General features: G+C 41.1%; 1 protein-coding gene across 1 annotated transcript in view; it reads left to right on the forward strand.

The window, feature by feature from the left end:
* Positions 1-13,536, forward strand: part of LOC117886513 (neural-cadherin-like) — a 146,435-nt gene extending 132,899 nt beyond the window's left edge. The window contains exons 33-37 of the mRNA XM_034788385.1: positions 450-714; positions 3,067-3,247; positions 5,011-5,255; positions 6,991-7,145; positions 12,366-13,536. Of these exons, the coding sequence (XP_034644276.1) occupies positions 450-714; positions 3,067-3,247; positions 5,011-5,255; positions 6,991-7,145; positions 12,366-12,788 (1,269 nt within the window). The 3' untranslated portion in view covers positions 12,789-13,536. The remainder of the gene's footprint in view (positions 1-449; positions 715-3,066; positions 3,248-5,010; positions 5,256-6,990; positions 7,146-12,365) is intronic.
* The last annotated feature ends 3,875 nt before the right edge of the window (positions 13,537-17,411 follow it).

A 17,411-nucleotide genomic window follows, 5' to 3' on the forward strand; every position in this document is an offset into this window, starting at 1 on the left:
GGTCCACCTAGTCCAGTGTCCGGTCTGACAGCTGCCTGCAAGGGCTGTGTGAGTGTGAGCCTTGCACGTCCCACTCCTCCAGTAAGACTATATAATTCAATTTCCACTATTCTTTGATGACACTGCCAGGAAAGATGCCACAAGCAGTTTTTGTGATGTTGGTCCCTGCACAGAAAGTGCCAAATTCATGTCACATAGGGTAATTAACAGCCAGAAATGGTAACACATTGGTCACTGCGGAGCTGGATTGGTTTGAACTGGCACCGTAGATGTGACAGAATCACATTCCTAACCCCCTGAGCCATCCCATTGTCTTTGTCTAAGTTTAAGTAAACATTTTTGTCAAGATTACTCATTAGTTAAAAAAAGTTTGGTTGAAGTAACCCGACAGATCAAATACAGGAGTGATTGTGATTTTCTTCCCTAATACTCTGTTAATAATCCACAAGGTTGTTCAGGGATTCTTAACTGTCTCCTATAACTTGGGTGATGGAGACTATGCCGTAAACCTTCCCTCCTACAACATTGATAATGGTGAGTGGCATCATATCACCCTGGAGAGAATTGAAAACGAATTTACCCTTCGCCTTTATGAAGGAGGTGGGAAGAGAGAAATCCTGAGAGCAGCAGGAGTATGCAAAGAGATTGTGATCGATCCCAGTAGGTTGGTCCTTGGAAACACTTACCCTGTCAATCAGAACCAAAGTTTTCAAGGTAAGGAATTCTTGGTTTAACTGGGGCATAAGAATGTAGAAGGGCTATTGGTATCGATGTGTGTGCACATTAAGTGAAGTTCACTTTCTCAGCACAAAGCTTGAGTTAAATGGATTTTTTGCAAGGCAACTTTGTGGGGATTTGTCAAGGAAGTCAAAATCCACCCTTTACCTAGGGGAAAGGTACAGGAAAAGCCCCATCCACAGCTTAGACTTTAGCCACTGGGCTAAAACAGGGGCAGTGACTCCTGCACACCGCCTATACAGCCCTCTTCAGTCATACTGCAAATTTCCCTGCTGAATTAGATATGCAAGCCTGGATCTGCCCTGTGCATCCATTTTGCAGCTGCCCACGCCTAAAAAGCAGAACCATAGCAGTTCTCTACATTTGGGACATCTGTTGCCCCTACGTTGCTGGGTGAATTACCTTGTGGTAAATATTGTCCATTGCTAGGGCCCTACTAAATTCATGGCCATGAAAAATGCGTCACGGACTGTGAAATTTGGTCTTTTGTATGCTTTTACCCTATACTATACAGATTTCACAGGGGAGCCCAGCGTTTCTCAAATTGGGGGTCCTGACCTAAAAGGGAGCTGCAGGTGGAGTCACAAGGTTATTTTAGTGGGGTCATGGTATTGCCACCCTTACTTTTGTGCTGCCTTCAGAGCTGGGCAGGCAGAGAGTAGCGGCTATTGGCTGGGCACCCAGCTCTGAAGGCAGCATTCCGCCAGCAGCGCAGAAGTCAGGGTGGCAATATCATACCATGCCATCCTTACTTCTGTGCTGCTGCTGGTGGTGGCTCTGCCTTCAGAGCTGATCTCCCAGCCAGCAGCCGCTGCTCTCCAGCTGCCCAGCTCTGAAGGCAGTGCTGCCACAAGCAGCAGTGAGGGTAGCAGTACCGCAATCCCCCCTACAATAACCTTGCAAGCTCTCCGCCTCCCTCCGCCAACTTCTTTTTGGGTCAGGACCCCTACAATTACAACACCATGAAATTTCAGATTTAAATAGCTGAAATAATTAAATTTATTATTTTTAAAATCCTATAACCATTGACCAAATTGGACTGTGAATTTGGTAGGGCCCTATTCATTGCACAGTACATTGCAAAACAGATGTTCTTAACTTTAAACACTGCTAGGAAAACAGCAATAGGCTATGTGAAGTTTGGATTACTGCGGCTCATGGTCTCCCAGCTGAAAGATTATAATGGAGTCACCTGGAACTTCCACTAGGGCAGGCTAAAATGTTTGTTAAACTAGAGTTAAGGTTTTAAATATGTATCAACAATGGATTGGAAAAGGTCTTAATAGAATGTTGTAGATTAAAATGCAAACAACTCTCATAAAAACAAGAAATGCAAAGTTAAGGTTACAAAAAGGGGAAGCGGAGAAACACGGAGCTATGGATACCAAAACCAACCTTTAGTATGCCCTCATATCTCCATTCATCCTCCATGAAGGTGTGGGATTGTACTGTATCTTCAATACTGGCATACAATCCACATACCCCACTACACTGTACAATACTGCACTGACAAATGTATCTATGCATCACTCCCCCTCTCTCATCTGCCATCTTCATGACCAGAGGTTGGCCTTCAGTTAATCCTCCTGTGACAAGACAGTAACATCTCTGGGGAGAGGAGGGATGCTCTTGTGCATGAAACATAGGACAGGGAGTCCCAAAACCTGGTGTGACATATATGCACTTGGGTCCTACATTCTGTTTAAAAATGCAGTCAGTATTGTAATTTTTTATTGGTAGTGCATCCCCAGCCTCCTCAGTCATTACTGGTCTTTCTTTTTTTTTTCTTGTATGAAAGAGAATCGTAATAAAGTATAGTTCTTTTTCACACACATGCCGAGACACAGGTAAACACTGGAGGAGCTCTTCTTCTGGCTATTTGAACTCTCCCTTAGAAATCATAGTAAAATGGTGAATTGGCAACTGGCACAGATGTCTTTCTCTCAATCAGATAGGGGGCTGGAAAACAACAGGGATGCAACTCCAAAATTTGGATATCGGAATCTGGCCCATATCTAATGGGATGGATCAAAAGTAGGGTGACCAGATGTCCCGATTTTATAGGGACAGACCCGATATTTGGGGCTTTGTCTTATATAGGCACCTATTACCCCCCATCCCCTGTCCTGATTTTTCACACTTGCTGTCTGGTCACCCTAATCAAAAGCCTGGATCAAACTCCCCTAAAGTTTGGGGAAATAACTTTGTGGCTTCGGCCCATCTCTAAATATAACATATGCTCAGTCTGCTATTACTGACAGTGGTTTCAAATAGTTCTTCTTGCTGAACAGCTTTCAAACCCCAAGTCCCTTTTGTTTTTTGCCTTAGGATGTATGAAGGATGTCAGATTTAATAACTACAGGCTGCCTCTGGATACTCACACTAAGGAGCTGGTGTCAGTATTAAGTGCCCAAGGAGTGAAAGAAGGCTGCTCTTCAGAGGCTTGTAGGAACAACCCCTGTAGCCAGCCGTTTATTTGTATTGACTTGTGGATGATGCATGAATGCAGGTAATTGGGGAAAGCAAAAGCATAGAAAATGCCAGGGCAACGTGGGAGGGCTGGATGCTGAGAAGTGTATAAGTTGAATCTTGCCACTGGGAAGTCCTCTGTATAGCATCATCCAGTTAAACTATAGTGAAATACAGGGCCAAATTCTACCCTTATTTATGCCTCTACAACCTCATTAGCTTCAGCAGAGTTTACTGATGTAAATCAGAGCACAGTCCCTTTCAACCAGATCTTCAACTGGTATAAAATGGTCTCCCTTGACTGTAATTAAGGTAAGCAGATTAACACCAGCTGGGCATTTGGCTTTCTGCTCTATTAAAGCTGCTCATGGAGTATTGCAAATACAGAACAATTTGACCCACTTTCTGAAAGCTGAAATTGGGAAGAAATATGGAATGATTGTGCTACTAAATTTCTAAAATGAGCCACTCTGAAGATAGCGTGGATATAAACATTGTTTTTGTGTGTCATATGCCCTTTAAACAGCATAAAATGTTAGGCATAAGTCAGAGGATATGATCTATAATGAATGCTGTATCTTGTCATACTAAATTCAAGCAGGAATGCTACATTGAGCATTCATTATTAGAGGATAATCGAAATTGTGACAGTGCTTGAAGTGACTTTTTAAAAAACACAAAAACCTGTTTTTCAAATCAAGATAGTCACCTTCAGAACGTATTTTCCTGCAAAACCTAAAGGGGCTTAATCCATATTCAGAGTTAACTCCTGACAAATTTAATACCTTAAAACAAAGAAACAAACAAGACATCTGAACCTAGCTCAAAAGTATATTTTATAACCAGGAGAAAAATTAAAACATGAAAATACTTGTGTTTAGGCTGACAGTCTATATGACAAGGTGTGGCTGGATGCAGTTTCTAAGAGCCAGAGTGTTCCTAAAAATTATGGTTTAAGATGGAAACATCAGCTCATTCTTCATTCTAAGGCTGGCTTCACTGCAAAATTAACTCATGTTATCTCTACCGAGTTAACACCTCTTGAGTTAGCCTAGCTTGAATGAGAGTAGTCATGCTGTGAAACAGCAGAGTGATAATGTTAGCAGCTGATGAGCTGTGCTAACGGGAGCCATAGCCTGTACCCCCTGATGTGCCAGCTGACAAGTTAAAAGCACCACCACTCTCAAGTAATGGTTTTTTTTTTTTTTCTGTAGATGGGACTCGAGTTAGGGACAACACTTGAGTTATAACTGGAGTTAATTCTGCAGTAAAGGCAACACCTTAGTCTACTCCTGTATTAGCACTGTTCTAATAAGGAGAATTTTAGAGATGTTTTTTGTCACAAATACTTTAAATCTCTAGAGGCTTGGAGATTCACTGAACTGGGGAAAACACAGGAGAGGCTAATGTCATCGTATGGCATTTGGATAGACCTGCAAATCCTGCACTTGATCAAACACTTGCTCATGCAGGTAGTCTCACTGAAGCCAGTGGGACTACTGGCATCCCCAAGTCCATTCACACGAGCAAGTGTCTGGAGGAGTGAGCCTCATTATTTTTGTCTTGTTTCACTGAAGAGAAGAACTCTGTAGCCCCTTCCCTGACTTCACTGAGACTATTCATGTGGGTAAGCACTGCAACAGTAGGAGCTACAGTAAGCTTCCTTGGCATAAAATAACTCAGAAGACTGTATTCAGATATACAGCATCTGTCCCAAAGGCGGTGTAGGGTTTTCAGTGCTCTCTTCCATGTCTGCTGTTATCGAGGATTTTTGTTGTTTTACTCTGCTTTTTGTCTTTCCAGTTGCCCTCCGGGACACCTGATCACAGAGAATGCCACAGGCAGGCACTGTGTCTATACTGTATGTGCTAAAAGACCCTGTAACTTTGGCACGTGTATCTCCCAGTCTCCAACCAAGTTCCGATGTCATTGCCCTGATGGCTATACAGGCCGTTACTGTGAAATCACCCTGGCAATCTTTCACAAGGATGCAGGCTTGAGCTTCAGTTCCATGTTCGCCATCTGCATTTGCTTTTTGGCACTATTAGGTAGTTATGGCAACTACATCTTATACTACCTTTGGTGATTTAATTTATCCATTCTCCTTTGGACACCGATCGTGTTGTCTTTCTGTGAAGAATTTGCTTCCTTGTGGAACTTGGACTCTGCCTTCACTGTTTTGTCCTCTCTGTTCCATCCACTGTCACTTTTCATTCCCCTGTCCGCAAAAGTTACATTGTTATTTGGCATTGATTCAGCTGAGGAAAGCCCTTGCAGTTTCCTGATTCTGTGGCATTTCATTGCCAAGAAACTGATCAGAAGGTACAAGTAGAGGCAAATTCAGTCAAAAGCTAGGAAAAAGATTGCTAGGAGAAAGTCATTATTTAAAATACAGCTAGTTATGGAACGGGTATTTCAGCCCATGAGAAATAAACTGTTCCTAAATGCAGACTTTGACCTCTAGATCCAGGCTAGGAGCATGTTTATTTTTAATATCTGGCCAACTGTAAGTTATCACAATGTAAATAAATCAGAAGTTGGTGGTTTTTTATAAGAATTTTTGTTATACTTGAGTACCTCAAAATCAGATTCCATTAAAAAAAACTTGGCAAAGGATTGTTGCATATGGTAAGATCTATATATCACATTCTGGTAAACTGCAGAATGAAAATTTAAACACAGAAATCTCAAAAGAAAACTTATGACCAATTTATAAAAATGCTCATTCTCACAGTAAATACATTTTAAGTTTTATACAGTAAAGGCCCCATCCTGTTTTTATTGAAATTGCTGTGGAGTTTTGCCATCGACTCCAATGGGTTCAGGACTGGGTATTAAGAGAGGATTTTATTGTATGTTTTTACAGTGAAGATAGTAGCACACTGTATACAAGTTTGTATTTACAAAATGTTAACAAACATCTTCAATGTAGTAGAAGTTTTTAACAAATTTCAGCGTGTAAATTGCAACTAAACACAATTTTTAAAATTATTTAAATTTGCAGATGTTGGCATAAAAATGTGCCTGAATTATTTTTTCTAATAAAGTGTGTGATACACAATCCTCTTCCCTTTGTCTCATGTCGTCTTATGCTTCATTTCTGTTCTTGTTCACAGAATTGTATCTGTTCTTCAGAACTCATCTGCATCAGTTTTTGTGCTACATCTTTGTATGCATTTTCTGTTAAGCATCAAGTCTGTCCAAGTCAATACGGTAAACAGATATTTTGGTCTCAAATAACCATTTCTGCATGTCATTCAGTTAGTACTAACTTTGTAATAAAGGAAGCCCTCAAGGCCTCTCCTTCTCCCTTTGATATCGCTTGTAACTACCTTTAATGGAAGTAATGCTCAAAGCAAAAGAAGAGCTGACCTCTACAGCTGCAGATGATTTTATAGACTTGCCTTTTAAAGGGCCTGAATCCGCTCTCTTTATACTGGCTTTAAATCAATGTACCTACTTTGGCCCAAATCCTTGAAGGTTCTTGGGCATCTAACTTCGATTGAAATCAGTGGGAGTTAAGCATCTAAATAAATGCCTTTGAGGATCTGGGCCACTGATTTCAATGATGTTATTTCTGGTTTATAATGATGTGAGAGCAGACTCAGGCACTTAGTGTGAAGACTGAAGCCCTTCTACCCATTTCAGTCTGGCAGTGCAATATCCAGTAATAGTTACTGTCTTTACCACACTGCAGTATTTAAAAAAAAAAAAAAAAAGGGGTTATTCTCTGCTTTGTTTCTGAATGATCACTCTCTGCTTCACTCCCATGTGCACACACAGTTCTGTTCAGTGGTGCTTTCCTGTGGACTCGCTGGAAGAGTCACAAAGGTTTGAATGGAGGAGTTTACCATGTCTCTGCCTATCATGATGACTTGGAGGACATCAGAGAAAATATCCTCAACTATAATGAAGAAGGGGGTGGGGAGCAAGATCAAGTAAGGATCGTTCCATTAAATGAATATGATACAAGTGGGCTAGTGGTTCTCCACTCTAATGAAATACAGGGGAGTCAGTTGTGCTTTACCCTTAGTCTCGGTGCTGCTGGTTACATTACCGCAAGCAACTGATGAACTTATTTGTAAGGTTGCATGTTTTTTTACAAATGGATACATAAAGGTCTATAAAAGTTTAATTTGCCTTAAAGCAGAAGTACCTATGTGAGTGATTATATATGCTTGTAGGATGAGTTTAGCAGTTAAAGAATTTATGGATGATCCTTTTCTGGCTTCATGCTCTGGAGGCTCTGCCGTTGTCAGTGGCAATTACTGCTGTAGCGATAAGGTTTTAGAAAACTCTAACATGAAATCTTCCTTATGGACCAACTCTTTTGATCACACTTCTTACCACATTTTGTGTGTTATTAGAACATAACTTATTACACCTTAAAATCTCAGTTTTTATTCATTAAACTCATTCATCATAAATTCACTGATGAATAACTGTAAATGCTGGTACTATCCTTGTTTTAGCTAAAGCTTTTTAGCTCTTGGAATAAAATACCAGGGCCTTTTCTGTTCCCTTCTCTCTTGGGAAGAGAAGCAAATACCAGAGTATAAAACTGTTGTTGCACTTTTAATATACAACACACCACACCAAACAGGTTATTCTCACATTTCTATTTGTCCTGCACATGGATTACCAGAGTTTTAGCATATATTGCTATCCAGAAGAAATGTAACAGATAATTACAGATTTGTTAATTTAAAAAAAAAGGTAATTTTGCTGAACAATTAATGTTTGTTATGTCAGAAAAAGTAAGAGACTATTGCCTGTTTTAAAACACTTCATTTTATCCAGTGGAAGGTGCAACAGTATTTCTGAGCTTGTGGTTGGCATGCCATGAGTGCTAAAGAACAAAGTTTTAAAATCTGAATATTAAACTTCCAAATAAATAAGCAAGCAAAGAGTTTAATACATTAAAATTTATATTGAACATTTATGGGAGCCAGCTGCAAAATAATCTTTCACTTGTAAAATGTCTTCAAATTTTTGATGAATTACTGTAAATGCATTTTAAATGCCTACGGGGATATTTTTCAAGTGGCACATGGAATTATGTTCACAGTTTTAATAAGATTATCTCCTGTGCTACACTTGCACGTTTGCCACACAGGGTTCATATATTGAGGAAATAGTGTTTATATGACAGGTCTACAGGAGTTTCCCTAAGAAGAATTAAAGCATGTTCTTTTCATAAAGCAGCAAAATCAAATACACTAACAACCAAATGACCCCCAATCAAAGGTGATCTTAAAGTGTGGAAGCACACAGAGGAAATAACGTTGGCCTCCCTGAGATCTTGTTTACTGTAGGCCATTTCCAAATTAATCCGCTTTTTTAAACAGTGGAAACCTTGTCCAAAATCTTCATAAATGGCCACTGATTTTGGGTGCCTAATTCTTGATGCAGAATTTCAAACTGAGCACCCCACAACTTCATATGAATTAAATGGGTGCAGTCCAATGTTATCTTACCAAATGAACATAAGAGTATATGCACAGTAAAAAGATCATATATGAATTTCACATTTGTTAGCTTGAGGGCAAGACTGGAGAAACAAAGGGGTATCCTTGCTGAATTTCTATATTTGTATTGGGGGGAATGAGTCTTAGGCTTGGTCTACACTACCCGCCCCAATTCGAACTAAGGTACGCAACTTCAGCTACGTGAATAACGTAGCTGAAGTCGAAGTACCTTAGTTTGAACTTACCTTGGTCCACACGCGGCAGGCAGGCTCCCCCGTCGACTCCGCGGTACTCCTCTCGCCGAGTTGGAGTACCGCAGTCGACGGCAAGCACTTCCGGGTTCGACTTATCGCGTCCAGACTAGACGCGATAAGTCGAACCCAGAACTTCGATTTCCAGCCGTCGAACTAGCTGGTAAGTGTAGCCAAGGCCTTAGAGAAATAAGGATTTTACAAAAAAAAGTGCACTGCTGGGTAAAATACTTAATACAGCTCAGCTCCAAACAATGTTAACACAGGCTGGAAAGCAAGGGGCAAGGATGATCTTTGGGATTGTAAATTGCCTGATAATTATGTGTATAATTAGAAGAAATGGTATCTATCATTTCATTTTAAGAAACAGAAAAAGCAACGAAAACATAATTTTAATATGACCAAATTCACTGAAAGCCTGATCCTTAACTCTACTCAGGCACACTCCCACCTAATTTTGGAAGGGCCAAAAACGGGAGCTATCCATTTTGAGAGTTTTGCCTGAGTAAGAAATTCACCATTGGGTCATACCAGGGGTAGGCAACCTTTCAGAAGCGGTGTGCTGAGTCTTCATTTATTTACTTTAATTTAAGGTTTCGCGTGCTGGTAATACATTTTAATGTTTTTTAGAAGGGGTCTCTCTATAAGTCTATATATTATATAACTAAACTATTGTTGTATGTAAAGTAAACAAGGTTTTCAAAATATTTAAGAAGCTTCATTTAAAATTAAATTAAAATGCTGATCTTACGCCACCAGCCTGCTCATCTCGCTGCCAGCCTGGCGTTCTGTTTACCTAGGCCGGCAGCGGGCGGAATGGGGCCTGACCTCTGAAGCCCCCCACACCCCCAGAAGGGTGGGTGTGGGGGGGTTCAGAGGTCAGAGCAGCGGGCTAGGGGTGTGTGGAGGTGCAGGGCAGAAGGCTGGGGGTGTGGGGGGCTTCAGAGGTCAGGGCAGAGGGCTGGCTGTGTGTGGAGGTGCAGGACAGAAGGCTAGGGGCTTCAGAGGTCAGGGCAGAGGGCTGGAGGGGTATGGGGGGGTGCAGGGCAGAGGGTTGGGGCTGTGGGGGGCTTCAGAGGTCAGGGCAGAAGGCTGGGGGTGGGGTAGGTCAGGGCAGAGGGCTGGGGTGTGTGTGGAGGTGCAGGGCAGAAGGCTGGGTGTGGGGGTGCTCGGCTCGTGGGGGTGCTCACTCCCAGCCCTCTGCCCTGAGCGGCTCATGGCAGGGGGCTGGAAGGGATATGTCCTGTTCCACCCCCTTCCCCAAGGCCCCGTCCCTACCTCTTCTCTGCCTCCTTTACCCAGAGCTGGCTTTAGCAAGGGGCCGTGGGGCTGCCGCGTGCTGGCTGGAGCTCCGGCCGGGAGAGCAGGGCCGCGGGGCTTTTGCGGAGGAGTGAACATGCTGCCACTCCTCCCACCTCCCTTTGCAAGGGCCGGCGCAGGGAAGGAGAGGAGGAGGGGCAGGAAAGCAGGCTGCACCATGGCTGGGGAAGGGAGGGAGCTTGGCTGCTGCAGGACGAAGCTTCTGCCTCCTGCCCCAGCGGGGGAGAGCAGTGGGTGGGGGGGCTGAGTGGAGCTGGGGATCGGAACCGCGGCAGGCAGCCGCGTGCCATTCAAAATCGGCTCACGTGCCGTGTTTGGCACGCGTGCCGTAGGTTGCCAACCCCTGGGTCATACAGTAATTATTAATAGTTTACACTTATTTAGTACCTTTCATCCTGAAGGGAAACATGAACATGCTCAACATGCCATCTAGATATCACATCACCCATCATCAAAATATAGCAACTGCTCTGGAATGGAAATAAGGCAGTTATTCGGTGTTACATTATATCTTGGAGTCCAATCCTGCAGACCTTGTGTGCACAAGCACAAGATTTCTTAGGTGCAGGCTTGTGCTCTTACTTTTTACAACGGTATCTCCCTGACTGAAATGTAGCATAGACGCACTAAGGGCTAGTCTACACTAGAAGCACTACAGCAGTGCAGCTGCACCAATGCAGCTGCGGCGCATCGGGTGAAGATACTCTAGGCTGATGGGAAGCAAGTTCTCCCGTTGGCATCAATAAACCACCTCCGCAAGAGGCGGTCGCTATGGTGGTGGGAGAAGCTCTTCCACCAGCACTTAGGTCAGTGTAACTTACATCACACAAGGGGGTGGCTTATTCATACCCCTGAGCAACATAAATTATACTGATATAAGTGCTAGTGTGTACAAGCCCTGAGATTAGGATAATCTTTATTTTAGCACAGTTTCACTAATGTAAAGGTAGTATTTTGGAATGTTCACACTGACAGCTCTGACTAATGTTCTCTAGCTGTAGATGAAAACATGAGACATTCAAAGAATTATTATTTAGCCACATAAGAGGTTCTGCATAGCACAGGCACTTCAAACATATCACTCCCCCCAGGGCCTGCCAACGTGCCTAGAAAGACCACCTCTTGGACTGAAAAGATAACCCCATAATCTATGCTTTGTCTATTTTCTGAAACTCGTATCAAGGCTGCCAATTAGTGTCTATTGTACTGGTTGTTTTAATGATGCAGATAGTTGTGCACTGGGAACTAGACTGAAACTTCAAATTACTGTCAGACAGTGGTAGCATTTCAACCACTACAATGATGGTCAGCTTTAGAAACAAAAGATTCTTTATCCTATTGCCAGCCACCTGACCCACACCTTCCTCCCACTTCCAAGGGAGCTAACTAGTGCCAAACTCCAAATAAATTTAACAGAAATCTAAGTGGGAAGTGGCTCAGTCATAGGTTGAGCCCCATGCCTTCCAACCATGGATACAACACCTTTCCTTGAAAGCTACAGAGCCACTTCTCACTCCCAGCCTGGGGACTGGGTACAGCAGTGTTTGATGAAGGGCCAAGCAACAGCCAAATCTGAATCAGAAAACAAACTGGAAGCATTTTAATCATCTTTCTTTAGCTACTAATAGAAAATTAAACTTCAGTTTGAGCAGGCTGCCTATGAATCAGTACTGTTGGCAATAGTGGCAAGAAAGAAGGAAGTATAAACAAATCTGAAGCAAAGCAACAAGGTTTGTTCACTTCCATAAAGATTTTACCTTGCTCAATACTAGAGAAAAAATACATTAAAAACAAACAAACAAAAAAAAACAAATACAGTGAAGGTAAACCTAAATGTGGCTGTTACAACTGCATTAAGGGAAAGCTGTATTTGCTCACTGACACCTGTAAAGTGGTCTTTGGCATTCCTATAGGTCACCACAGGCACTGCAGTTAAATTAATGGGCCAATAAAGTGCACTCTGGATTGTCTTCATGCTCTAGTGTGGTGTTCAGATCAAATCCTAAGACTATTTGCAAATGTTTTCTTTCCAGGACAACAATATGGTTAGTCCATTAAAGCATAAAAAGTTGGGGGCTACAGTGAATGTTCATTTAACAGGGATGATTTCTCACTCCAGGATGCTTACAACATGGCAGAACTCCAGATGTCTCTTCAGACCAGCCCAGCCTATTCTCTTTCTCTCTACAAGAAGAAAGGGAAACCATCAGAGTTGAACTGTCCCTTGAGCGACAACGTGGCACCTAGCCCAAAGGAGCAGCTAAAAGCATCTGCAACTAGGAGCTCCTCCTTTACCAGTGAAGACTTTGGTCGTTATCTGTCAGATGTTGTTAGGGATGCTGGCCAGCAGCCCCAGGCCTTGCCCCACGATTCCCTACAGGTATATTACACAGAGGGAGGGGGCTCAGTAGCCAGTAGTCTCAGTTCCCTGGATTCCTCTGGACTGGATGATGAGACTGTGTATGATGACATGAAAGAGTGGGGACCAAAGTTTGAGAAATTAAGTGAACTGTATTCACACAAAGAGACAGAGGACATGTAGATTCCTATGTTTACTATGCTTGAAAATCTGAAAGCAAGCATGAAGGGCTATTCAGTTTTTCATGCCCTTGCTACTTTGATATATTTTATTCGTCTTCAATTTGATGGGTGGGGGATGCAGTCCAAATGCCCACTAAAGAGCCTTTGTTTGTATCTAGAAGATAACTTCCAAAATAAACTAGGAGTTAAAACTCCAGACCTCTTGACCTTTTCCCTGTTTGTCCAGCAACTAAATAGAAAAAATAAATGAGAAGTTGGAACACCTTTTAAAAAGTAGTAATTGGTGTACGATGCTGAGAAGTAAACATCTCCTACACTAATATTAATAAGAAAGGGCTTCCATAAGACACAGTCTTTGTGTTCTAGCATGGTAACTGCTAGAATGCAAAGAGAAGCCAAGGCTAGACATACTGCATTCACATGACACTCTGTGGGACTTTTGTCAATTGTCTGGAAAGTGTGTCCTCTGTTGTCCTCCTCCTGGCCTAAAATGTAAATTGTACCACATACAATCTTATCCTCTGAATTAACTTAGCTTGAACAAAATGGTCACTTAAACATAGTAGCCCACACTCCAGCGGTGTTGCCTGGGTCTAGCTGATGACAGAATTGGGTGTTACCTTTGGTTATAATTTAGTGAAATTTCTTTGTGCCATGGTAAAAAGAAAGAGGCTGAACCTGAGGCCAAAGCATGAAGTCAGTTGCTTATAGCCGAACCTTTCATTTGGTGTTTGTTAGTTGTTCTTTTTTTAAAAAATAATTTAGGAATTTTGGTGACAAATACTAGACCCCACTTAAAGCTTACAAAAGAAGAGCTTATTTTCTTTGTGTAATACCAAAGAACCAAAATTAGGGACAAACCTGAGTTACATAGTTTGAATCCAGATCCTTTTTCCCAAACTTGGGGCTGCACATCCACTGTTCTGTTAAAACTCCATCTTACAGAAATGTGGTCAAACTGCCAGGCGTGGAGCCAGATTTGGACTTAAACATCACCAGTTTGAGCTCTTTGAACACAGGTAGAAAAACTTGAACCTCTGAACGGTCAAACCATATCCTGATCTTGTTTGTGTCTATGCAACCTCACTGACTAGAATGTGGCAGCATGGGTGTGAGCAAGAGCTGCATTTTGCCCTTGTCTGGGGGTTTAGAGATGCAAACTTTCTGAGAAGAAAAAAAATGCTTTCAGTTAGAAGAAAACTTTCCTTGTCTCCAGGTTAATAGTTTATTCCTTAATGGTGGAAATAAGTGCCCCTCTTTGAAAGCCCACCTGACTGAAAGCAGCTATACCAAAAATGAATCTCCCACACCTACTGGTGTCCCAAAGCTTAGAATTTTGTAACAAACAAGACCCTGCTAGAAGGCTAATTTGAATCAAGGCTAATTTTCCAAAAACAAACTGAGTAGAGGAATACCAGAACACAAAATGCTGGCTGACAACCTATCACAGCAAATAATAATGCAGCACTCAGAATCTGGCAGTGCTTCCAAGAAAATCATCATCATCATCTGCAGGGGAAAAAAACCCAACATCATGGCAATCATAGTAGGTGGAACCCTTTAGTCAAAAGAGATGGCTTTATGGTATGTTGCAAACTGATCAAACCTTTTGAAACCACTTTCTTTGACTAGCTAGCAAGCTGAATGGGATTTCTGGCTAAACAATTAATATTGGAAACTGACACTGCTCTGTACAATACATTTCAATCTTCTTTCTTGGGTCTGCATTTGTATTTATAAACTGATACAAATGTAAACCTAAAATCAAGTTTAACTTACTTCAGCAACAGGGAATATGATTTGTTTCTTTGACATTGAGAAAGTGAATAAAGTTTGAGTGCTGCATACTTTTTTCCTGTACATGAAGCATAAAACAATGAGACATGATGCTATGGGGATAGCAAGAAAAGATGGGAAATTAAGAATCTGGAAATGGAGAAATGACAGTGGGAAGGGGGGAGAAATTAACTAAGATATGGGCATTTAATGTCAGAAAGGTTCTTGAAGCACCTTGAAAGCTCTGAGTAAAATTTTCAGAAGCACTTTAATTAATTAGGAGCCCAACTTGCATTTTCAAAAGTGATTTTGGGGCTTGGGAATCTACATCTCCTGGGAAGTCAATGGGACTTAGACTTCTAAGTCAGTTAGGCACTTCTGAAAATTTTACGCCATACATTTTTAAAAGTCACTTGGGCAGGTGCCTAAAGACATTTGAAAATCTGGACCTTATGAGCTTAAGTCCCATTGACTTGCAATAAGATTGGGTTCCTAAGTGCCTAAGGCCCAGATTTTTAAAGGTATTTGGGCCCCTCAGTCTGCTGAAATCAATGGGAGTTGGGTGTCTAAATTCCTTTACCTTTAAAAGAGTAGACTGGAGTGAGTTTTAAAAATTTTATCCTAATGTTTAGAGAGTGTTCTGGGACACGCTTGTCTTTGTGAAAAAGTTGAGAAAAATAAGTCAGGCTCTCTTTTCCCACTTAACGGTGATATTTATTGTGAACTCCCTTTCAGTTAAACAGTTGAAATGAATTTGAAAGTATCTAATATTTAGGGCAAAAATGAGACCTCATATCTGGACTATCAGAGTGGTGAAATTCCAAATAGTGCAGGCTGAAGAGGTAGCAATGGCCTTCCCTGAAATTCACTGTCATCACCTAGGGGCAAGGAACTTCACCTCCCCATTTCTTGTGTGTATATGCCAGAGGGAGATGCATCTAGCTTGGGTGACAGTGGACAGAATGTCTGTGTTGTATTACAGTACAGAACATTTTTTGCTCTCCACCTGAAACAGGTGCATCAATTTTGGGGCACCAAACATTATTCCGGACTCTTGCTGCAAGAAGACAAAAAAAAAAAAAAAAGAAACCCTCTACACCAAAATCACCATGCTTCACCTGATTATGGGTCAATACAGATTTGTCAGGCTATACTGATTTACACATATTTCTCAGTTTAAAGTCAGAAATGCACTTACAATATCTTGCCCTCACAGACATACTGTGCATTTGTGACACTTGCTGGAGAATTTTTTGCCCAGAAAGCAACTAATGGATTACATTTTCCAGTGATGCAGCCCTTTCATCTGGAAAAGATAAACTAGGAATACTTTACTCACTCTTAAGGTTTTTCATTTTCAGAGAGTACTTAGTCCAAATATAATTTTTACTGATAAACACTTAAAATATTTTACTTAACTGTTTCAGAAAACTGTGTGAAAGAAATGTTAGATTAAATAAATATATTGCAATTGTAAACAAGTCAAGTATGTTGGGTTCTATGTATTTTATGACAGTAGCAGTCACAGACTGTACAAACAGAGGTAAATATTCACTAAAACCCTACTCCCCTTCAAGAGCAATAAATACCCTCCCAGTGTTTACCACTGTCTCTGCCCCCAAATTCCTTTCCTCCACCACTATGATATGCTGTCATTTTGGTTGTGTTTTCAATCTAATTTAGCCTGTAAGCTCCTTGGGGCAAGGTCTATGTTATTTTATTTGCCTGTAAAGTGCCATGCACATTGAAGGCACTGTATTAATAATAAATATTCTATATCTGATATGTCCTAGTTATATATATTCTGTTGGGTTAGCTGCTTGGACCCAGTCCTAGATTATTATCCATCAAATGAACCTTGATCCTACACTTCTCAAAGACAAAACTCTCACTGTTATCAGTACTGTTACTTTAGGATAGTGCTCATAATTCTAAGCATATTCACCATGCTGGTCAATATTATTTACTCTTTCTAGTTGAAACTAGTTTTCGCTTGATGAGCAAAAATGAGGCACAAGGTAGCTACAAACACACTTTAGTGGTGATGCATACATAGGCCTATTGTATGAGCTTAAATATAGATAATGACTGCAATAAGTGTGGCTTTGGTTAGCCTGCTCCCAACTTGATCCATACACACTAAGAACAAAGAGTCTGGTATAAATGTTTTTTCCCTTACAATACATTGATTTTGTTTCTGAAAATAGTGATTCAAGCACAAGTGAACGTGCACACTGTAAGAAGCAAATTTTCCTTGCTTACCACCCTTCAAATGCAGCTTCAATTGCAATTTCTTCTTTCTCTCATATTATAACACACAGTCTCAGCACCTACAGTGCATGCAGAATAATACAAAGGTCAGATAGTATGAAAATCATTAAATAAATGCTCAGTGAACATAACAAATATCCTTAATGGCCGTAATAAGATATAATTGTTTGCAGGTGTCATTCCCTAATTTAAAAATCCATCTTTCCTACTTCTAGAGTTGCTAATAATTCATTTATCTGCTTTAATTAGTATGCTGCTGTTCTAATTACCATGCAGTCCCTGAAATCATGTCTCTTAGTTTGTTCCCCTTCCTACACACAAATATTTCTGTATTTCATAACAAAAAAAGCTTATCATAGAGAGGCACTGACATCTCTCATGAACAGGGACAGCTGGCTTGACTGCAAAAAGCCCTGCAACCAGAAAAAGAGAAAAAATTGAAATTAAAAAACAAAACAAAAACAAAAAAAAACAGTGGTTCCCTAGGTAGTTGGATTTTCAGTAATCTGGTACTTTTACTAATCTCCTTCCAAGTTCTTTATAGACTCTAACATGTAGTAAGAACATTTTATTTCCT

The sequence above is a fragment of the Trachemys scripta genome, chromosome 13, assembly GCF_013100865.1.
Source record: "Trachemys scripta elegans isolate TJP31775 chromosome 13, CAS_Tse_1.0, whole genome shotgun sequence".
Lineage (NCBI taxonomy): Eukaryota > Metazoa > Chordata > Testudines > Emydidae > Trachemys > Trachemys scripta.